Raw genomic sequence first — 25268 nt, 5'->3', positions numbered from 1 at the left:
ATTTTTAATAATGTTATTTACATAAAATAAAACGAGTTTCATGTCTGATTTTTATGTGGAGGCAAAATAATAAATAATACGATTTGATCATGAATTATATTTTAATTTATATAAATACAAATTTAGTTAGATTTAAAAATTATATCACTTTCGTTGTATACATTTTTTCACTAATATAAATATTATTTCACTAACCAAAAAATTGATTCACAATCTCATTGCTCAGTATCAGTAAAACTGTATTTACACCTGATCAGAACTATGACATCACATGTTTAATAAAATACTACAATATTTAAAAAATATTAAACCAAACTCAAAGCTAACCTAATGCAAGTTTAAAAATGTTTATTTTTAGAATTTTCATTAAGTCAGGTCAGTTTTTAAACAGCAAATCGCCATTTTAGAGCAGCGTATAATTTCACTTAATTATATTTTCGCTAGTAGAAATATCAGTCTATCGGTGAAAATGTATTTAGATATAATTTTACAGAAACGCCATTTTAAATATAACTTCACCGACACATTCTAATATATTCTATCATTTTAACAAATATTTATAGACTTAAATTTAAATTAATCGTAGTAAAACACGGATATTTTACAAAACTTAAAGTTTGCCACTGCATCTCTAAAGTGAACGGGGTAGTAGTATTTAATGGAAATCTAACGTTAATTTTTTTGGGTGTATATAAAGACATTTCGAAACTTCTATGTATATATTTTTTGTATTGTTACAGCTAAAGTGTTAAATTTCGATAAAGTATACAATGACTAGACCAAGTATATACTATCCATGAGTTTTAGTTAAAGCTTACAATGCTACATTTCATATATACGTTCACTAGATAATATATAATCAAGGACGGAATAGCGTAGTCCGTTACGTAATAACTAGTAACTCTGAGGTTACGGGTTCGAGTCCCGGCAGCGGCACTCGAATTTTTATTTATAAAAGAATGCACTATTATTAAAAAAATCCGACCACAGCTGCCGTGGCATATATTGATTATAAATTGTATAGCACATAATTAATAATATAGATATCACAGATTCCCATACTTATAGTCTGGTGGTTAATACTCACTTGCAGGTATTCATTATGTCTGATTGACTTACTCAGTTGTAACGTTGTAACGCATTGGGCTTACGCCTGTCAGGTTACAATGGAAGATTTAATGAAAAAAATATATATAAATAATATAAAATATATGCTCTAACTAGTGAATGATGGAAATCTCGTACGTGAGCTAATTACATTATCAAGACGAGCATATTTGATAAACATCATAATCATAGAACTATTAAAAAAATTGCGTTGGTCAGAACAGTGAACACCCCATGAATAACTCTCTGTAACGAATCTGTTTCAATGGAATATTATATAAATTGGCAACAATATATACCTTATATAACTGGTTTTAAATACCTAATAAACATATAAATTATTTAATTTTTAATATTTGACAAACACTGAACAGCGAGTGCATACGATAACTAGTTGCATTGTTCATAAATTATTTATGTGTACTGTAACTGCATACATTGCCTAGTTAATGTATGCATTATTTTCGAAATTCATTTGCTCGGTGTGAAGCAACATGCATAACACCTTTTTTTAAATTACAAGTCCTTCAAAATAAATCATTATAATATTTTTTTACACGTAAAAGTTTAAAGAAGCATACTTGCATGTTTAAATGACTTTATATTTTTAGATACATATGTAATAATTAGTTTTCAAACCTTGGTTTTCTTTTTTACTAATTCAAATATTACAAAAGGTTAAGTTTTTCTTACTATAACTAGTAATGTTTATTTTTATTGCTTACTATTAAAAATATCAATTGTAAACTTGCGTTTTATTTACATTCAATATGACAGCCATTTTTCAGCTTTTCTATTTTTTATTAATTGGCAACTATATGATCAAGTCGTTCCTGTTTACTCTCTTTCCTTTACAAAAGGATTTGATTTAGTGAAATGGAATTTGGAACAAAAATATTAGGCGGATATTTGATGGGTAAATTGATGTTTTCCATTTCTTCCTCCAATTGCTAAATTCCTGATTAAAGCTCTATTTTCCATTATCCTATTGTTGTTATAAATTGTCTTTTCTACGTATAACTTTTTACGAAAATACAGCGAATCACAGCCTGAAGGTCCTAATAAAAAGGCGCTGAGATAAAGAAAAGGATAATAACCGAATTCGCTCATATTAAATTATCTCAGAAATCTTTTCTGGATTTTCTTAATCATGAGAGAATGTTTGGCTTTGCGTGGGATTCAAATTAAGGATCTTATTTCAATGCTATTGACCTTAAAGGATGTGAAACACTGATTATCAAAGTTAAAAACATTCTTATAATACAACCGAATATGTTATAAAACACTTGTAATGTAGAGAATTTCCACTTTCTTTCGTATAAAATTTCTTGGTCCACAGTGAAAAATCTCTAGCCAGTTAATTTTCACATGGGTAATGAGAAAATCCACTGGCAATAGAGATCTTTATAACGACGATATGAAAAGTTAAACTGTTATCATTATATTTTTACTCAAAAATATTATATTATAATTAATGTAATGTAATTGTCATCATCATCATCATCATCATCATGTGATTTATGAATTAGGTAATGGTAAGACGCCGACTTATCTTTGTTTGGAGATAAAATAATATAATCTGTATTATTTATTATAGCGTGTTTATAAGCAAAAAATGTGACTGAACATTATTATCCATGATCGATCACAGCTAATCGATTTGTGACGCTTGAGTTTGCCAGCAAACCCAACACAGCGCAAGAGTGAATAATTACATTTGGAACTGGGCCAAATCATCGAATCGCTAACCCAATGACCGACGTTACTCTGAATCTCTTCGACGACAACTTTCTTACGGCTTCTTTTTTCTTTATTCGCAGAGGAAGAATGTTATCACTGCATGGCGAGCTTGGTGGCATCCAAGGAGAAGATGTTCATCACTCAAACGAAGCTTTTGTACGAGGTCACGTGGAAAACTGTGATGCAGATTGCGAAGAAACATTGCGTGAGTAGCTATTGTAATTCTCAAATTATACGAGGGTGACTCAAATGCAAACAATATTTTTTATCTTGTAATTTATTGAACGATCATTTATCTACATAGTCTTCATTATGTTGGGTTGTTATGTTATTTATGTTCCACAATGCTTTAAACTACTGATGTTTTTAGTAAAGACTCGCACACTTGCTGGAGTAACAGACGTGCATTACAATTGATCCTTTTTATTGCACTTTTAAGATTTTCATACCAGTGTTGATGATGAGTTTATTTAATATGTTTTTTTTGCGATGATCAGAAATCAGCTTGGGTGCAATTGGGGCGATTGTGCGGCACGAGAGCGGAGCGCCTCTACACCGATTGGCAATGGTGGATATTGGCCGGTCTGCCGTTTCCTCATCTCGTCCGAGTCATGGATTGCTTCTTTCATGAAGGAATCAAAGTATGTAAACAACAAACAGTAGAATGTTTTATATTAAAAATTAATTACATTTGTTTTTTTTTTCAGGTATTATATAGGGTAGCGATGGCAATAATAATACTGTTTAATAAGTTCTCAACTAATCAGAGCTCGGATTGGAACGAGGAGCTGACAAAGAACGGTGTCGAAAACGCCTTGAACAAATTCTGCAAAACGATTCCCGTCTCACCGACCAAATTGCTACGGACAGCTTTTAGCATCAGAGCATTAAGGTTATTTTGATGAATGTATTCATTCTTGTTAAGTACCAAAAAGTAGTTAAATAGTTTTAATAAGCATTCTAATGTTTATGAGCTAAACATGAATAACGTTTCTCATGTATATGATTCATCAGTATAATGGAAGTTATGAATTATAAAATAAAATAATATCATGTATGAACAAAGCTTATCATTCATTGAGAGATTAAATATTATGTTGCCTCTGTATGAATACTTATATTTAAATAATTTTATGGATATAGTAGCTAGTTTCTTTTAGTTATATTTTGCCGATCCAAAAAATAGGTCTTAGTCCTTTTTAAGTTACTGTATTATTAATATTTCAAAGCAACAAGATTATTTAATCAGTTGTATTACATGTATTATTAGATATAATCATATCTCACTTATTAGTCAATTTATCTCATCCCATAAAATTTATTTGGTTTTAGTTTGGCAAAGAAAAAATTTTCATTGAAATAGTGCATTTTTAATTCCATTTTAAGTCAATCAAGATATTTGTAAAATGTTTGGCATTATTGTTATGGGAAATACTGCACCTTTAATATCTCACTACACACTCAGTATAACCTTTGTTTGTAGTTAGAAAAGGGTGCCGTTTTATGGTTGTTTTTTGTATAATATTATATTATACATAACATATTTCTCTTTACTGTCACAATGTGATGTCTGGTGAGTTTTGTTTATTTAAATTAAATTATACTGTGAAAAATTATGGGGCACCCAAACACTGAGCTTTATCTTTATCTCTATTTTATGAAGATGTCTCATAACGTTTTATTGGTCAATATTAAATTCTTAACATATGTTTTTAGTGACTGTAGTTGCAATACTTCCTTCTTTAAATTCATATAACATGCAACGTCGCTAATGAATTTTATTCTTGGCGATTGACAATTATGTAGATTTTTTAAGAAAAATAATCTACTGCCATGATTTAAAAAAATTATGCCGTGATTTAAAAAAAAAAATAGTTTAAAAATATTGTCTTAAAAATAATCTCTGAATATACCTTGTAAATATATAGGTTAAGTTCTTTAGTAAGCCTGATTCGTCATATCGTTTCAAAATGACTGCTATTAAAAATATAAAAAAATCGTAATCGGTTAAAAAATCAGATAAATAATTATAGAGGCCAGTGTTTTATAATATAAATTAAATAAAAATGTTTTTAATATTTTTTTGTCATTTATATGAGGTATAACAGATTTTAAAAACACTATAACTACATTGATATTTGAAAGAAAAAAATCCCTGTAGTTGCACTACTTCCTTTTTTAATGCATATAACATGCAAAGTGGCTAATGAATTTTATTCTTGGCGATTGACAATTACGTTTAGTTCCTAAGAAACAAAATCCACTGCAGTGAAACTCATGACGTGACATAAAAAAAATAGTTAGTAGTTTTAAAATATTGTCTTAAACATAATCTCTGAATAGATCTTGTAAATATTTAGACTGAGTTCTGTAGTGAGCCTAATCTGCCATATTGTTTCAAAATTTCGGCTAATAAAAATATGAAAAAATCGTAATCAGTTAAAAAATCCCAGAAAAATAAGTATCAGTGTTTTATAATATAAATTTTAATAAAAATATATTTTTAAACTTTTTATTGTCATTTATATGGGATATAACGGTTTTTAAGGACACAATAACTACATTGATATTAGAAAAAAATAAAAATGATATGTATTGAAAATTCAGGTAGAAAAAAAAATATTTACTATTTTGTTTTAAATTTATGATTAATAGACAGTAAAACTTCAATTGCTGCTATCAATTGATCATCGAGACAACACTAATTTATAATATTAATACCTAAATTAATGAGGATTATATGTGATTTTAGCATATAAATATTTTATGGTCGATTTATTAATCATATATAATATTTTTCTCTGTTGAAATATAAATATTTTATCAATATAGTATACATACCATTTAATTTAATATATAAAGCACGTTAATACTTACTGACCGAATAAATACTGCCCATATTGTATTATAGAATTTTTTAATTAACAGATAGCTCAACTGACAGTACTTTTATTATCTTAAGAAATTAGTCATAAGTAAATATTTTACTAATGGTTTTAAACTTAACTAAAATTATACACATATTAATTAAAAATAAATTTTAAATTATGTTATATAGATTTTATTTAAAATACAATTTGACTATAGTTATTTTTAAAATTTCCAGTTTATATTTAATTTTATAAGCAATAAACTTATGTACAGTAGACCCCCCAATAACACGGTAAATTGGGAACGTGCTATTTGGTTGCATGTAGTTGAAGAACTAGAAAATACTCATACATTTTTATGTAATATGGTGTATGTGGTGAGATATCCTCCCTTTGGCTTGCTCACACATAAAGTAAAAAGCGCCCAAATAGCACATCCTCAATTTACCGTGTTATTAGGGGGTCTACTGTATATATATTTTTATTTATAATTAAAAGCTTATAATGTTTAAAAATATACATTTATTGTATCTAATACTAGTATCTAATATTAGTTTGCAAAACTACATTCCTTTAAAAATTAAGTTTATGAGCATTTTAAGGTTTATGAATTACTTATGTTGTCTATATAAGGATTATCATTTTTTTTATAAAATTACTAGGCTTAGTTATCATATAATGTTATATGTAGGTGTATGTTTTTCGTTCAGATAATTGATGACTTATTTCAGCAGGTCTTTTGTTAAGCAAAGCTTTTGATGAATACATTTAAATTAATATATTTGTATTTTCACAGCTCTCAATACATATCTCGAATCTTCATCAAAACCGAGATGGTTTTAAAATCTCGATCGGTGCTCAGTGGTTCGCGGCAGCTCGTCAGGTCGCGCTCATCAGACAACCTGCCAACGAGTCAATCCCAAGTCAACATCCAGATGATGTCCCACACGCTCACCATTCGCGAGGTAACGAACACTGTCCTTAATCCTTTGCATTGTCAGTTTAACAACTCCAAAGACTCTTTGTATTTAGATTCAATATTTACACACTCAAGAATACACCCGCGGACTGGAAGGTGAAACTAACATGTTAAAACAAATTGTATACAATTTCATTACCTAGCCTATTCATATATTATTCCCCCCAAAGAGCAACATACTCAAATCATAATTAATGTCTCGTTTTGCAGAGGTTGTCTGACGACACGTGTAAAGAGATGGTATTTATATTTTAATTATTCGTTGGTGTGAGTGTGCGTGCGTGCGTGCGTGCAACGCCGTTAACGGATAACTTAGTCTTCTGAAACGAAAACACTAACATGTTAACATGTATTTTTATTGTTATTAATATTTTTTGTATAAAATACGCGTTGAGATATAATCTAAAGCGTGCATGTTCTGTTGTTGTGCTGCTAATGGTAAATAGGGTTCCCACTCTCCGGGGCCGCGTGCCCTCTCGGTGGGCGTGTACCCCGTACACGCAATTAAGTCGCAGATACTTGACCAAGAGGAAGTAAGTCTTTAGGAGTGTCTCGTATAGATGGTGCACATGTATAGAATTTATTAGTTTGTCGACTGTATATGTACATATGTGTGTACGTACGTGGGTGATGTTCAAATGTAAATGAGGATTTCCACGCCGAGATGTCTCCTGTGTTGTTCAATCGGGATTTTAACCGTAATTTAAACATACGTCAAAGTCGAGGTGTTTGTTAATGGAGTATTTATTTATTTATTAAGAATATTCTTACTTTTTTTCATGAGAAATGTGTTCGTGGCGGAAATGAGTTTAGTACATTTGGGAAAGCTCTTCGTTCATCCTACTAGTTCAGCGTTTCCCAATCGAATTGTTGTCGTACATTTTAAAATGCCTATGCCAAAAATTAAAAGAAAAGTGTCATTAAAAGCAAGTGCACTGGAAGTTAAGTGTTCACATTGTGTTGTTGTTCTTAAAATATCTATATCATTAATAAATTTCAGAAGGTCCAATTTCAATTATTTACAAAAGTGTGTTAATGCTATTCTACTTGAGCGTTCACGTTTTAGAACAAAATAATATAAAAAATCTTCGTTTCTGCTCTCTCCTCATTGGAGAACAGCCTTAAATATTAAAGGTTGCAAAGCTCGCTGACGAATCAAAATTATGCAGCGATCGTCCAGCCAATTGTTGCTCTCGTTTCTTAGAACAAAAATAATATGTATACGCCTTTAGAAAGTGTCATTTTTTTTATGGATATCTTTCGAAGCCGACAGGATTTTATTGCTTTTGTCGTGGATTTTTGACTTCTGAGAAGAGATATTGGTCAAAATTTGGTTTAGATATGCTTCCTTTATTCAATTCTCACTTATTGTAAGTCGTAATATTGTTATAAAAAGTCTTAATATGAACGCTAAAATGCATATCATTTATTGAAAAATACTATGAATCTTCATGAAATCGAAATGTTAAAAAAACGATCACTGACTGGCCAACCTTTGCTCCCCCTGAAAAAAGTTGAAACGTCCCTGCATTTGACATTTTGAACAAGTGTGATTATTGACAGCTGTCTGATTTACAGTGCTGCCAACATATGAAAAATCAAAAAATAAACAGCAAACCTTCTTTGAAAATAATAATTAATAAGAATAGTACTTATTTTACTGACTACAAATTAGCAAGCATTTTTTAGTTCAGCAAATACATTGTAACGATTAGGTTAGAATCATAAGATCTCTCTTATAAAAGTTCAAGAATCACCAACCTAGCGACCTAGAGAATCATTTACTAGTTATGAATAATATATTACATGGGGAAAGTGAAAAATTAGACTTACTATATTTATTTTTTATTTTTTTTAGATTAAATTAAGACCATCGTGGCCTAACAGGTTACCCCAATGCGCCACGATGGTCGAAAACAAATTTTAAATTTATAAAACATAAAAAACGTATATATACATAAATATATCAATACTTAAACATAACAAAAAATTATAAAATATCAAAATTAAATGATACAAACTGGATCAGATCCTAGTAGCTAACATTATATAAGTCAATATGTAATGCCAGCGTATTAAGGAGCCGGATGGCCACAGCTATAGGCGAGTCGGCAAGTGCGGATGTCCTAGCCCTAATGGCCATCAAAAGAGGTCGCGATCGTGATTCTCGAAAATGTTCCGGAACCCAAAACTAGAATTCCTCGAGAATAGCTGGATTGTCGACAGCACCTTTTAGTAATTTGAAAAAATGCTTAGCGACATACAGCTTTCTGCAAGAATTCAGCGAATCATATCCCAACGCTCCTAAAAGAAAGGCGCTGGGATATAAGTACGGATAATAACCAAATGTCCTTTTGTAAAGGTATCTTAAATACTTTTTTAAAATTTTTTCCACTAAAAGGGAATATTTGGCTATTCGGGGATTCCAAATTATAGATCCCGATTCAAGAATGCTACGAACTAAGGTGTCATAGAGGATGCGAATAACTGACGGATCGTCAAAGTGAAAGGCATTCATCATAACAAAGCCGAGCATCTTGGAAGATTTATCACAGACGTCGTGTATGTGTAGAGAGAACCTCCATTTGCTCTCGAAAGTGATTCCGAGATCTTTAGTGAAAGTTTCTTTAGTCAAAATGTTACCACCGAGATGGTAGAAATAAGCTGATGGCGAACGGGACTGAGAAAATGACACAGTATGGCACTTTCCGACACTAAAGGGTAGACGGTTAACGGAAGCCCATCTCCACAGAGTCTAAATCACTTTGTAGAGAGAAGTCCACAACAGATCGAATTCATTTATATCATTTTAAATCATCTGCGTACAGAAGACAACTTGAATTTTTAATTGCTGTATTTATGTCATTAATAAATAACACAAAAAGCAGAGGTCCCAGATTGGATCCTTGAGGAACCCCCGAAGGGGTAAAATATTCTTTTGACAATCGGCCACCATAGGTTACAAACTGTCTACGATTGCTTAAATAACTCGAGAATAATCGAGTTAAATTATCTGAGCAACTGAGGTTTGACAATTTTTTTAATAATAACCTATGACAAACTTTGTCAAAGGCTTTCTCAAAATCTGTATACACAACGTCTACTTGAATTCCCGCATCGAGAGAAGTTGTCACCGTTTTGGTGAACGACAGAAGGTTAGTAAGAGTGGAATGGGCAGGACGAAACCCGTGCTGTTGGTCTAACAAAACTTGCCGAAAGTGATTATAGAAATACTTATGAATAATTATTTCAAATAATTTAGCAGGAGCTGACAACACTGCGACTGGTCTATAATTCTTTATTTATAATTTGTCACCCTTTTTATGAATAGGGGTGACTTTTGTGCATTTCCATAGATCAGGAAATGATGACGTGTTGAGAATTAGAAGACCTGAAAGATTCCTCGGAAACAGAACGAAAATAGAACGAAAATATTGCGCAAAACCGTCAGCAATATTTTGTTAACTGTCCAATGTTTTATCGTCGAGGTTCATCACTTTCGACGTCGACTGAGTAGCGCATTTAGTGTTAATGAATTTCCAGAACGCTTTGGTATCATTAATTATTTGTTTTTGGCAACTTTTGTAATGATTGCGATGATAGGAAATTATTAAACACTTAACGCGTGCTCTTAATAAACGAAATTCCTCGAGAGCAGATGGATGTCCCGATCTCTTCCATAACTTATGAAAGACGTGCTTTCTTTTTAGCAATGAGATGATCTCACGAGAAAACCATCTAGGATATGACACGTCAAGCACTCGAGGGCGCTTTCGAATAAAGAGCTGGTCGAATGCACAGTAAAGGACCTCATAGAAGGCCGCTAGGGAATTTAGCATAATGTATCAATGGCTATTTCGCACACTGTTATTCAGCTATTTTTCTTCATGACATTTTTGTGTCCACTCTTACACTTGCTGGAATGAGACATGCATCACCGTACTGAATTTTCATAATGCAATGAATTTCAACTGGTTTCACTCTTTCACTACTAAAAATAAGCGGCTCTTAGTGCGACGAATATTTTAAGCTACTGCTGCATGCTTGATTATGACTACCATCTGTCTGCTAATCTATAAACTACATGTCACACTGCTGCCAATTTACAGGACAACGGAGCGGTGTTTTGATTTGACTTCAATAAGAAGTGACGGTTGAGTTTGTTAATGCAAAATCTCGTTTACATTTGAACAACCCCGATATGTATATTTTACATTGAAAATCAGCACATTATTCTTATTATTATTTCTCAACAATTAAACATTATCAAGCTAAGTATCTTACGTTTTTGCATCATTTTATAATTTCTACAATACTTCATCTCTCATGTAAATCTATCTCTATGTGCTTTATTTTCGCATGTTTTAGTTTAGTTATTTAACCCTTATTTCTCACTAACTTTAACCTCAAAATATGACGCTACATAATTTTAAACTCATTTTATTTAATTCATAGTTTTTCATCATCGCTTTCGTGAGCATGAAAATATCCTTTTGTCGCATCCGTCATAACCTTAAATGCTCACTGTGCTCATTCGTTGCAGCTGTTCACTCTGTGGTCTTGGCTGCCAGTGCGAATAACAATGTATCAGCCGGTGCTGCTTTACACCACAGAAGAACACGGTTGTTCATTGACTACGTTCTACGTACGCGTGGAGCAACACGAGCCGACGTTGCTGATGATCAAGACTTGCAACAATGAGGTATTAAATCAATTTTGAGTCTAATGGGATTGAATTATTATTGTTCTTTTGCTTCTCTAGGTGTTTGGTGCTTATTGTTCGTCACGGTGGTATGAGAGAAACATGAAGGACGAACGCGGTAATAGACAAACTTATTTCGGAACGGGAGAGACGTTCCTTTTCTCGCTGTATCCGGATCGCGCAAAATATCCGTGGGTCGGATGCGCTGAAGGACAAGATCGGGTCGGACATGGTGCTGAACTATTCATGGCTGCTGACGCAAAGATGATCACAATCGGTGGAGGGTTAGTATAACCATAAATTATTTTTTGCTCGGACTTTTTAGAAAGATCGTCTCAGTTGACTTTTAGTCTGATGACGAGTGGTTGGTGTAAAGATAGATTGATTCTAAAAAGAATAAGAGACCGAGTTGATGATATAATAACAGAATTTCAGAATGAAGTATTCGGAATTGCAATTTAAAAATAAAAAGAAACAAGGTTTAGTCATTCCTAATGAAATGAAATCTAGTGATAAATTTTAAATAATTTTATATAAACAACTGTTTTTGTTGTTTTCTTTATTAGATACATTTTTAAATCGTAAAAATAAAAATAATAAAAATGATATTTATGAAAAAAAAATTGAGAAAAATCGCTGTAATTTTTTCATTTTTGCTCTGCAAGACCTAATTTGAAATCTGGTAACTCTTGGCACCAACATCCTGAATCGGGCCCTAGGCCAACATGTTTATAGGGTCTCCCTTTCTTACTGAAATGTCGATTTTTTGACTAAAAGTTATACTATTTCCTTTTAATTAAAATTTAAAATAAATAAATTACAAAAATAAAAATAAAATTACAATATACAACACTATTACAAATCACCAATATTTTTTTTGCAATAAACATTTAGGAATAATAGGATTAAAAATTATCTGATGATATACTAATTTAAAATTAAATTGTCAATTTAAATAATAGCAATAAAAAAAATTTTGGTACTTATATGTACATATGTTTTCTGCAAACTCCGTAATCTACTGAAAGATCTTTTTGCCATTGAAATGGTGACTATAATTGTGCAAAATAATTATTATATTTTGTAAAAACAATTAAATTTTCATAAAATAATATGCTAAATACAATTTATATGATTATTCAATAATACTTACCTTTTTATTTACATTTTCATTCACATATTTATTTTCATTTTTATTAAAATAATTATTTACAAATTATTTATACATACATATATATATGTACATGACTGTGCAAAAGTTTTGGGCCACCTGAAGTAAAAATAAATTATAAAAAATTAGGGTATTATAACAAAAATATTTGTTCTATGTATTTTTTTATTTTTTTATTTTTTATTTTCAATAATTTCGGTGATTAATGAATGATATTTAGCTCTCCACATGTTGTTTTATATGACACAAACACAAATTAATTATTTTTAAGAATAATTTTTATTTTTTAATAACAAGCAATCATAAGTTTGGGATCGGCCGAACGTAAAATGTATTTTTTACACTCTTGAAAAAAATGAAAAATTACTGCTCTTATGTTTTAAACACATGTTATTGTTCGACAACAAAAACCCGAGATACTGTGATGTTATTAATATAATGTTACTGGATCAGGTGGCCCAAAACTTTTTCACAGTACTGTATATACATATATTATATATTTATATTTTTATTTACCCAATTATTTACATTTTCATTCATACATTTACTTACATTTTTATTACAAATTATTTATACATATGTAAATTATTTTAAAATACTTTTCTTGATTTCTTGATGCAAAATTTTCAGTCAAAAAAATAAAATATTTTATTTGACAAATCATAGCTTGATCGATATATTGCATTTGCATGACATATTTGTGACATTTTCAATTTAAATTAATTAATCAACTCATTATAATAGAAACGACCCGCGATTATGGACAGTAAGTGTGCTAAGTTTATTGCGCCTTTAGTTTAATCGGCTACCGTGAATATAATAACAATTGTGCGCCATAAAGTCTTCAGTGCGGGAATCGAACTAGGTACATATTTATATTCTCAGTATATGTTATAATTGTTTAAAAATATATAAGAGAAATGAGAAGAAACAATAAAAAGTTTTAATTTACTTACTGCGAATAAAATTTGAACAATAGCATTTATTGAAAGTTTTCTCTTCGGTTCTATTTAGGTATTTAAATGCATTATTATGAACACTAATAAACTTAATTAGTTTTAAAGACGCAAAAATAAATTTTGCTCATGTTCCGATATTAGTAAAAAAATTATGAAAATAAATCATTTTTATAGTGCACATTTGAATTTGTTAGCTCTGCAAAGTTTTTAATATGAGTTTATGTAACCATCTTTATAAAAATGGGAATGCTCATCTGTTTTTAAGATAAGCGTAAAAATATTTACTATAATACAGCCTTTATGAGATTGCGACAAACGAATTCTATGAACTTCGGTCATAGTAGGTATCACTGACAAGTATTTGAAACAAATAGTGAATAAATATTTTTTTAAATTTTGCGACCCTAGGCTCCGGGGCTAGGGCTCCACCCGTCCCTCATCTATGAGGTCGCTTTTTGAATGTCAAGAAATATACACTAATACATACTATTATTCAATGCATGAGACAATGTCAATGTTTTCCAGACATGTGTGATATAATATTGTTATTATTTCGGTATATAATACTAATAGCTTTAGAAAGTCTACGTGTAAATTTAGTTGCTCTTCAAATTCTCTCATGTTTTTGTTTGGAAAAGCACCTTTGTTCGATTGCCGCTTTTTATTGGACGATTAAAGTTATAAAATAATATATTAATAATTTATAATGATGATAATAACAATTTATCTAAAATGATATTATTATTTTTCAGAGAGGGACAAGCCATATGGATGGACGAAAACATTCGCTACGGCAAAACGGACCACTGCCGTACGTTCAACAACCCACCGCTGTGTCCGAGCGGCGACTTTGAAATTCGAGTTCTCGAAGTTTACGGATTCTCCGGAGCCTAAGATGTGTGTTCAAAGATAATTTTTTTGAAATTTTGAAAATCGACAAGTAGATTTGAAGTCGAACGAACTTTGATCAATCATCTTTATAATTCTTATTATAGACGTGAAAGAAAATTCCTAATCGTTTCATATAACCTGTAATTGATTTGATAAAAAAAACATAACCTCAATCCAACGAGGCATTGTGATTTATAATATTATTATGTGTATGAAAAAAATAATATTTTAAAGCATGATTAGTTTCCGACTTGTTGAAAATATTTTTAAACGTTGTTTATGTATTACGTATGTGTTTAAGACTGCTTTACTTTGTTTATCGAATGTATGCGTGTCGTTGAATCCCATACAAAATAGTCATGGTTATATGAAATAATATTTTATTATTACTGTAATTGTTAAAAGAAAAGTATGTTGGTGTTAATGCGTGCGACGCGTTTGATAGGATCGAGAGTTTATTTTATGATTATTTTTTAATACACGTTTTAAACTCAAATCCTCTTTTTTAGAACAAAGTATATTTATTTTTTATATATAATTTATATATATATATATATATATATATATATATATATATATATATATATATATATATATATATATATATATATATATATATATATATATATATATATATATATATATATATATATATATATATATATATATATATATATATATATATATATATATATATATATATATATATATATATATATATATATATATATATATATATATATATATATATATATATATATATATATATATATATATATATATATATATATATATATATATATATATATATATATATATATATATATATATATATATATATATATATATATATATATATATATATATAAATACATATGTATATATATATATATATTTATGTTGCAGTGTCATATTATATTTATACGCATTTGTTGCATTATTTTGTTGTAAATATTGTATTAATCCTATTTGCGTTATATGTATGTTACATACTTTTTTACAATAGAATGAGATTCATAATGTGTAAATTGAATAATGTGTTCAGGTTTGAATTAGAGCTGGTTTAAAAGAAAATACTCTTAAGTTTAATGAGACGAATCGAATGTTTCATATCAACGCCGTACTGACAATACTACATAATTTTAAACCTTTCCAAACATACGTGTATGTTACATATGTATTTTTTGTGCTCTTTCGTGTATTATGTATTTTTCTCGTCGAACAAACATTGATAATTGTCTCTAAGATTTTTTTTAAAAGACTGAAGTAGGCTTATAAAAATCATATACATATTGTGTAGTTACAGAAAGTATTCTTCTTGTTGAATAGCTATCACCAAACATTGTTTTGCAAAAAAAAAACGACGCGTTCAAGTTTGAATCGTGTTTGGGGGGTGTTATATTAGGTTTCTGCATAGTGTTGTAAAGTTTTTTCGTATCTTAAATGGTTTTTATAGCAGTTTGTTGCAATTCAACTCATCTGTGTCTTTAAATGCTCTGAAACATTTTTGTCGAATGATCTGGAACACACGTACCTTTCCATTATGTCAATGGATATTTAATTGCATATGATTACTTTTAAACCTTACGGTAGTTTAAGCTCTGAAACAACTTCATTTGAATGTTCATCACTAAACATTCTGTTTGGTATGTTTGTAATAACCGATTTATATTTCAGGAGGTTCTATACTTTTTTTTAGTAAGCTATAAATGTTTTGAAATTAACTTAAAATATCATTATAACAAAAAAAATAAAGTTCTTGACTCACACTAAAAGAGTTCATGTTTAAATGCTGGGTATTATTTTAAGAGTCATTTTTATATAATATGATCTGGATTGTTTATAATCTGTTAAGTAAAAATTTACCATGGAAAGTAATTTTTATACTATTTTCTTTGTTGATGTTTACAGGTTTATTTATACCCTCATTACGAAATTCAGTACCTGAATTTGTTGTCCTGATTAATGTATATAACCATACATTGTTCTGATAAGACCAAGTTTGATTTCTATTGTTAAATCCTGACTAGACAATAAAACACTTCTTTTGATATTAATATTAAACATGGTGACAGTTTTGCTTTTATGAATGATTCCTCTGTGTCTTTTTTTAGCTCTTAAACCAAAGCCGACGCTCAGCCTTTGAGCAGAATGATCTTATGCAGTTACCTAATACGTTTTATATATATTTTCCATAGTTTAGTAGATAACGTCGACCCCGCCCTTTTGCGATCATTTCGATTGAACGAATGAATGAGTATGACATTGTTTAGCTATTATATTGTTGTTATTTTTATTGATTATAAATAATAAATATTTATACGTTGATGTAAACGAGCGTTTGAGCTAAAAATCGCTAAGTGAGCTTCTTGCCTATGCGTCGTAGCCGAAGCTAAAAAATAAAACGCTTTATGGATGTCGATGATGACGATGATGATGATGATGATGTAAATATTATATATTTACACTTTGCCATGTTGAGGATTAATCTATGAATCGATTATGTGATAAACATTTCATATCACCAATGTTTGTGTGTTTAAAAATTGTCTAAACATGTAATAATAATATTTAAGTTATGTAGTTAAGTTACCTATCTTTTAACTGACATCTTTAACTATGTACAGTCTAGTCTAAATGTATTTCTTTTATTTTTAATAAGTAAAACACACCTTTGTTATGAAATGTGACTCAAAATGTATATTCCTTCATTTATATGATAATTTTTATTTATAGTGAATTTATTAGCGATTCCAAAATCACACGTACGTGTGCTTTACAAATTATTTAGACGTTATGTATATGTACATATATAATTTTATCTATCCGTATTAAATGTGTTTTAAGGTGTACAAAAATATCTATGGTAACATTTGCATGATGTATCGCTAGATAGCTAACTTTATTTGGAACGCATACTTCCAAAGCAAATAATTATTTATTAGTAAATGTTTGACAGTGTTTTAGATGCGATATTATATATTTGTTCTAAGCATCGGTGTTATATTTGTAAAATTTACCAATCTTTCTGTGTTGTTGCGTAATTACTATTACATTCGAGTAGTATTATTGTATCGTAATAGATATATCCCGTGGTTTTATGTGCGCGGGAAACGTTAACAAAACAAATATGTTCCACTTATGTTTTATGTTGCTTATATTATATAGAAAATATATAAATGCCTTTTAACGTAAAACTGTGTTTTAATGTAATATATATAATATATATAAGATTTTTATTAAAGACTCAAAAAATACATTTATTCCTTCATCTTAAGCGTACATAAATGATGCACTATATTTAAGTACACTGTTTTTAACATCAAATACATAACAGTAAGTATGTTATCAAGTATATCATATTTTATTTATACATATTATATTTTCCTTTTATTTACATATAAAATAAAATCTCAGCTTTGTAAGAGACGATAACATTGAAAGCCGTACAACTCTAATACTTTATTTTTAGTTAGTTTAGTTTGACATGGTTCTAATGCAATTTTCAGTATATTTTTAAAGTGCTATTTACTATGCTGATTTAATGTTTTAAAATAAAACAAAAACTTAGAAACACTCGTCGAAGCCTTTCCGTGTTAAAATATATGTTTAAATTGAACTATAATAAACTTGAAATTTAATATTAAAAAACACTTGTCGATACTGACTATATTTTATAAATCAGATAGTGATTTATAAAACCATATTCTTGAAAAATCTAATGCAGATTTTAAATTAGTGCCATTTGTATGTACCAAGGATTTTGCCCTTAGATTCAATTTCCGACGCCGAAAGATTTATTGATCGATTCGATAGATCTGGAGGAGTAAAATAACGCTGAAAAATTTTGGATCATAAGGATAATATATTATGACATATCAAATTAGGAATTACATATTTTATAATTAAGATCACATCAATGAATATAGGATATATATGTAATTTTATCTGCTATATTCAATTAAAGGCGGATATAAAAGGACCGTCTCTAGACTTTTTTACCTATGCGTTATAACTAAAAATATAAAGCCTTACAGTAAGATGTAAATATCATATATTTAAACTTCATATATGAATCAATTATGTAATATATTTATTATTATACATATCATCAATATGTTTAATTTTTTTAAATTAATAACATAAATTGAAGCATTATAATAAATAGAGCACAACTGTGAAATTAATTAGAATATATCATAAAACATAATCGCAAAAGACGGATATAAAAGGACAGTATCTAATTTTTTCCCTGCGCGATAATTGAAGTTTAAAAAATTTTTTTTACAGATATCCATTATAATGCTGTAAATATTATATATTTACACTAATCTAAAAATCGATTATGTAACACATGTTTTGTATTAACCTTTTCAAACTTAGTGCACATTACTTTATTGCTTGTTTTTGAAACCATTTTCGATTTATTTGAACCGGGACATTTTGAACATCATAGTGTACAGCATATTATTAAAATATACACCGTATTATTTCAAAACACAAAAAGAAATTTCATGCCTTTTAATGTACTAAATAATAAAAAAAAATTCTGCAAAAAAATTAAATTCATGTCTAAGGAGGTTAAATCATCAATAATAAATATAATCATATAAGTAAATAGCGCACATAGGTAAAAATAATCATAATATAGAATTGTATTATTATACGAATCAGATTCACAAAAGACGGATATAAAATGACCGTTTCTAGATTTTTTTGGCTATGAATTGTAGCTGGAGATGAAAAATTAAACACTATAAGAATGTCGATGATGATGCTGTAAATAATACATATTTACATTTCATCATATTGATATAATAACATGTTTCGAATCATCAATGTTTGAGTGTTTCAAAATCATAATAACTAATATAACACAAAGGTAAAATTAGTCTGATATTAAACATTATATGTATACAATTACATAAAACAGAATCGCAAAATACGGATATAAAAGGGCCGTTTCTTGATTTTTGAGTATGTGATATTATTTTAGAATCACTAAAAATGATCTGTAATTATCAACAGGAAATTGAATTAATTAAATTATTATAGCACAAAAGTAAAATAAATATGAATATAGAACACATTGTCTTGTTACACGACTCTAAATCGCAAAAGACAGATCGGTTCGTGCTATTCTGAAATTCTTCATTGTTTACACAAACTTTAACACAGTGATTAGGATATTTTGTTTAGTAGCTTGCTTCGTTTCGTATATATTTAATAATAAGCAAAATTTAATTTTGCAACCATTCATTTTATCATTTCAATATTGGTTGAAAACGATAAAATGAAATAGATTTGTTATCGAATAAATGTAATCGTTACAACGCCATAATTTAAAATAAGTTCAAGTGCAATTAGAACCTTGTCAAACTAAACTAAACGCTCTGTCAAGTCGAACTATAAATATATGATTTATACATTCGTAACGATATCACTGGATCAATTTCTCACTGGTGCATCGATAATAATTATAACTAAATTATAAATTACAATAAATGTTGACGTATATAAATAATTGTATATTATTTTATCTTCAATAGTAATGGACGGATTATATTAATTATATCCGCTTATAATGACAAAATACACTTTGTTCTATAATTACATAAAAGACACGTCACACGTCGAACCAAAAGAAATGATAAGTGATGAAGTATGTACACACATATAAATTATCAGCAAAACATAATACTTATTCGTTATATTTTTTTAAGTAAACAATATCAACATATTATACACAATTTGACTAAGTATATACACAATTTAACAACGTTGTTAATTTGATCGAATTTTTAACTGCGTTTTCTTTATATTCAAACGATCAACTGTACATTTAATGTGTGACTTGTTAATGGTTACCTTTTTTATACATTATGACTAGAATAATAAAAATGTGTCGGTGAAATATTTGAAGTATACACACAATGATTGTGTGAAATGCAAAATTAAGTTAGCTGAACGTTATAGTTAGCCGTAAATTGATAAAAATAGATAACCGTTTGAATACATTAGGTGTTTAGTCGATCATCAGCTCAAAGTGGACAGATCCTTGACGATCCTTCTGCCCTCCGATGTATAAAATGTTCTTGGCCCAAGCCCTGCATTCAATGTTAATGATTCTATTCACTGAAAAATATAAAAATAATATTAGTGAATGAGAAATATATATTCTATGTTCTAAACGTCATTGCAATTCTAGAGTTTATTTTTGATATCGATCTAAATTTGCTACCGAGCTGTGAGAAATATAAAAAGTCGAGAAAAGTTGAGACTGCTAAAAACTGATCCAATCGGTTTTGGCAAGAGTTCAAATTTGGTAAATTTACACCTCTAGTTCTACAAAGATTTTATCAAACTTTTAGGAACATTGTAATTATATAAATATAGGTATATTATCTAGGATGAGAAATATGTTAAGTATAAACCCAAAAAAATAATCTACAATAGTATTATATTGCCCCATTTTAATTATTGTACAACAATATTATATATTATTAATAAATTGGATAAAACTATGGTGCAAAAATTACAAAATAGGGCAATGAGAGTAGTTTTAAATAAAAATAGATTTACTAGTGGTACAAATAATGCAGATAAATGTTTTAGTAGTAATATATAAATTAAAAAATAATATGTTACCAGAGTATTTTATAAGAAATAAAGATGCACATAGATTTAATACTAGAAATAGGGACAATTAAAGGATAGTTATGTATAAGAAAACAAGTACGGCCAAAGAAATAAAGTACGGAGGTGTGAATTTGTATAATAATATTCCTAGGACAATCTGCAAAAATAAAAATGTAGTGAGTTTCCTGAATGGATTATAGAAACACATTTGTGCATTAAGAAATCAAATATATTACTGAGTATTTTTTTATATTCTGCTTATGTTTATAGTATGGTTCGATTAAATTTGTTTAATGTATAAACAATTAGCTATATTAGCTAAATAAATAAAACAATATTTAATTAATAATAATGTTTTGGTTTATTTGGGTAATTTATATTATAAATATTGTTGTGGTCATGAGATGTTTCGCCCAAGCCGTGCGGAAAACTTTCGTGCGCTCATCTCTATATTACTGGCTTCCATACTACCCGGACGCGGCGGTAACCTTACATACGTAGAAATGAAATACAAGTATAACCATCTTAAGTGTAGTTTTGATGGTTTTTCGACCTCTAGCAAACGGTTCTTCTATGTTATAAATTTAAGAAATAAAGGGATCTATGCGAATTAGGACCATTTGTTCAAAAATCTTTAAAATGCACCAATATGTGTGACGTTCAGTTCCAATGACTACTAATATTTCTTATAGGATAAGGATTTCAATAATTAAGCTGCTGGCAAAAAGTGCACTTCGAAATTTTAGCAACTCGAGATCTCCGTAATTGTACACCACCAGAATAAATAAATGATGTTTATAAAACGGGACAAATATATTTTAGAACCTATAAAATGTAATATGAGTGTCGATAAAGACGTAGACATAACACAAACAAACCATGCAAACATTGCCCAATATTACAGATTATATATGTAGTTGACATGATAGATTGACCGATACCATTAGGTTGATTGGTTTACCTTTTCACCCTTATTTGCATAGGGTATTATACGGCATTTCACCTGTCGATTTTAATTGACTCAGGTGAAATATAATCGAAGCTGACCAGCTCTTATTTGTGATCGAAATTGTCGAAACCGGATTGAACCAACATTCTTAATACCCACTGGTCAAATTAACGTTCATTATCTTTCCTTTATCCGTCTATATTGACACTTTATACAGAAACCTAATGCGCTAGATAAAAATAAAATGAAACACTTACAAGGCGGTCTTTGGAGTTGAACCGCAACTAATGGACTCAAATAACCTTGAGTATTCGTATATGGGAAATAGTATTCGGGTAGTCCGTGTCCAGGTATATACTTTATACCGCCGACAGAGTCCAAAAGTTCCTTGTCCACGGGATTTTCACCAGAGCACGAAATCCATACTTGTTTTCTCTGAAAGTGAAATAATAATTATTTAACATTTATTTGATATAAGACGTTACGATTATTTGGTAGAAACTCAGCAAGATGTTTTATGTAAAAAGCAGGCGCGTACGGTGAGATATTTTCCATTTCGCTCGCTCGCGTGTTAGGCGACAAGAGCGAGTGAGAGATAAGAGCGTGCGGAACGCAACAATAAATATAATAATACAATATTACATCTTTCTAACAATTTTTTTTATTATATTAATTTTATAATTCAATAGAATTTACTATTATTAATCTTATTGGATTATAATAGTTAAATTATTTATAAAAATTGTTTTATTAATATCAGAGATATTAATGTAATAATTAAAATATTTTAAATACGTTTTATTTATTAAGTTTTCTTATTTATTTTATTTATAATATTATTAATTTTAAGTAGCTTGAGATAAACACGTCCTGAAGTTATGGACTGCCAGAAAAAACAGAACAATACGTGTGGACAAAGGACTCCATCGGGTTTAATGTTAAATAAAAACAATACCAAACTCAACGCAAAATGTGTTATCTCCCATTCTCCCACTACTTAATAATCCGACCTTGACGGATGATGATTAAGTTGACCCTAATATTCTCCTCGCTACATATTAAATCTCATAACTGTTATCGAAGGCTTTAATCTATCGAGTTTTAATTATTTATTATCTGATATGAGATTATGCTTCTGGAATTCATATCGTTGCAATAACAGGCGTCTCACAAATGTTTTTAGTACAAATTACGAAACGCTAAACGCTTGTGTCAAGTGTTTAAAGTGCAAAAATAGATTTTCTTCGAGTTTAAAATCAACGTTGTTCATTAGTTAAATATAGTCGATGATTTTATTTATAATGACAACATAGTCTTATAATTATAAAAAGTATATTTAATATAAATGACCTTTTTATATAGTCAAATTTTAAATGAAATATTTAATTAAATTTTCGGTTATTTTTTTATTGCGTGGCATTTTATACATGGTCATTTATTGAGGTTTTATGACCATTTATCTGTCAAATTGTCCATCGTGTTAATCATGCAGGGCTTTCAATAGGAATTTAACAAATATTTTTTTTTTTGCTAAAATATACGATACATTGCTAATTTGTACAGAGCGACGCACAAAAACCACTGCGCGACATTTTAACGCATGTGCGTTTAAAGTTTAAAGTGAGATTACAGCATTCGAGTGTCTATGAATTTATCAAATACAAATTTAAATCTAAACATAACCTAAATAAATTTACCAGTATATTTGTTTAGGTTAGGTTTTGATTTAAATGGACGTTTCACAACTGTCAAATATGCGCGCACACTAGGCTTACCATAATTACGAAGCTCTAAACCGGGACAGCTAAAAAATAGCTCATCGCAAACTCATTTGTCAAAAATGTCTGGTGGAAGCTAAAAAATATCATCTCGGAAATTTTTGCTTAAAAATATCTGAGGTAAAACTTTTGTATTTTTTTTCTGAAATTCTGGGACAATTTGATACTCAACCGGGATCCTGGATGATGATTTTCATTCCAGGACAATCCGGGACTGTTGACAATCTTAGCGCACACACATAATATTAGTGTCACACTGTGGAGTATAAAACCGGTGGTTTTTGAGCGTTGCGCCGTGCTAATTAAGAAGTAACAAATATATTTATATTTAATTTGACCTATTTATTTTCTATGCATTATTAATTCGTAAAAAAACATACGGCTTGGTCGTGTTATGATCACTTATCTGTCAAATTGTCGATCGTAATGATTATATAAGGCAGCGGTGGCTAATTTTTTGGACCTCACGGACCACTAAATTTAAAATGTTGAATTCCGCAGACCATAGCCAATATTTTTTCATAACAGTTATGTTCGTAATATGAAACGGTACTTGTTTTTTCCATAAGAGAGACTTAGTGCTCGTCCACTTACTGCTGCCATGGCTAGTTGTGACGATCTGGAGATATAATTGAATTTGCCTGTTATCTTACTAAACTTTTATGACAGATGCACTACTGTTTTAGGTTGCAACCTGTCATTTGAACATGTTTGAGACGGCCGTTGAATAGCAATTGTGAGATATTGGCCTGAGCTTTTAATTAACGCGAAATTTAAATATACACGCTTTCTTTCAAAACTCGCATACTACTAAGGTGACCATACTTTGAAAATATCAAACGAGGACGCTAAAATAAATGTCATTTTGGAAATTTTTGTTTGAGGAGACAAGTTCCCGAGAGAAATAAAATAGGTCATTTCAATAACTTTGGTCAAATGACATTTCCGATTTTCTTTTGAGAAGGAGAAATTGCTACAAGATTAAAAATTGTATTTTTTGAAATTGTTATTTAAGGAGAACAATGACAATTTTTGAGAAGAACAATCCTCCTAAAAGGAGGACGTCTAGTTACTTTAATACTACGTACTTCAATTATGGTGTTTATGTTTCAAATCAGTTGGCTAAATAGTGTATCTTGGGAGCAAAAAAGTTAGTTAAAATTACAGTAAAATGAGACATTTCTTACAGAAGAACATGAAGAAAATACATTTCAAATGACATTTTTTGGCTTAGTTTGAAACAATTATTTAAAAAAAATACTTTTCTAATAATATGATCTGCTTTATATTCAGTCAAAAATTATATTTGAATTATTATAAATAAAATTAGGTACTTATGAATAATGTAGGTGCCACGCTCAGAAAGCAATAGTTTTGCACTCTCTGCTGCGTCACTATGCTGGTTTGGCCCTAACGGCATTGAAAGCGGCCAACAACGTTTTAAAACTTAAACAGTTTAAGTGCGAATGAGCGTTGATCAGAA

The 25268-nt window shown here is 29.4% G+C and overlaps 2 protein-coding genes and 1 long non-coding RNA gene across 11 annotated transcripts in view; 2 read left to right on the top strand and 1 right to left on the bottom strand.

Moving 5' to 3' along the window:
* The window catches only part of sky (GTPase-activating protein skywalker), a 102689-nt gene extending 88153 nt beyond the window's left edge, over positions 1–14536 (top strand). For 3 of the 9 annotated variants that reach the window (XM_088195602.1, XM_088195599.1, XM_088195596.1), the window contains 9 exons: positions 2928–3052; positions 3345–3488; positions 3555–3739; positions 6514–6682; positions 6750–6818; positions 6907–6936; positions 11240–11398; positions 11459–11682; positions 14281–14536. In XM_088195602.1, the coding sequence (XP_088051728.1) occupies positions 2928–3052; positions 3345–3488; positions 3555–3739; positions 6514–6682; positions 6750–6818; positions 6907–6936; positions 11240–11398; positions 11459–11682; positions 14281–14422 (1247 nt within the window). In that variant the 3' untranslated portion in view covers positions 14423–14536. Of the gene's footprint in view, positions 1–2927; positions 3053–3344; positions 3489–3554; positions 3740–6513; positions 6683–6749; positions 6819–6906; positions 6937–7142; positions 7230–11239; positions 11399–11458; positions 11683–14280 lie in introns of all 9 variants that reach the window. The other 6 variants (XM_088195603.1, XM_088195601.1, XM_088195598.1 and 3 more) reach the window with 3 other exon arrangements.
* Positions 14537–16486: 1950 nt separating this feature from the next.
* The window catches only part of LOC148230320 (sodium/potassium-transporting ATPase subunit beta-1-like), a 29943-nt gene continuing 21161 nt past the window's right edge, over positions 16487–25268 (bottom strand). The window contains exons 6-7 of the mRNA XM_088195594.1: positions 22265–22442; positions 16487–20554 (exon numbers count right to left, since the gene is read on the bottom strand). Of these exons, the coding sequence (XP_088051720.1) occupies positions 20445–20554; positions 22265–22442 (288 nt within the window). The 3' untranslated portion in view covers positions 16487–20444. The remainder of the gene's footprint in view (positions 20555–22264; positions 22443–25268) is intronic.
* LOC148230321 (uncharacterized) lies at positions 22458–25183 on the top strand. Its single transcript, XR_015811143.1, has 2 exons — positions 22458–23905; positions 23988–25183. It is a non-coding gene; the product is annotated as an uncharacterized LOC148230321 (long non-coding RNA).

Source organism: Plectrocnemia conspersa, unplaced genomic scaffold (assembly GCF_051122295.1).
Source record: "Plectrocnemia conspersa isolate PC_06_02 unplaced genomic scaffold, ASM5112229v1 ptg000010l, whole genome shotgun sequence".
Lineage (NCBI taxonomy): Eukaryota > Metazoa > Arthropoda > Insecta > Trichoptera > Polycentropodidae > Plectrocnemia > Plectrocnemia conspersa.
The sequence above is the reverse complement of the archived record's forward strand: the minus strand, read 5'-3'. Positions and strand labels throughout refer to the sequence as shown.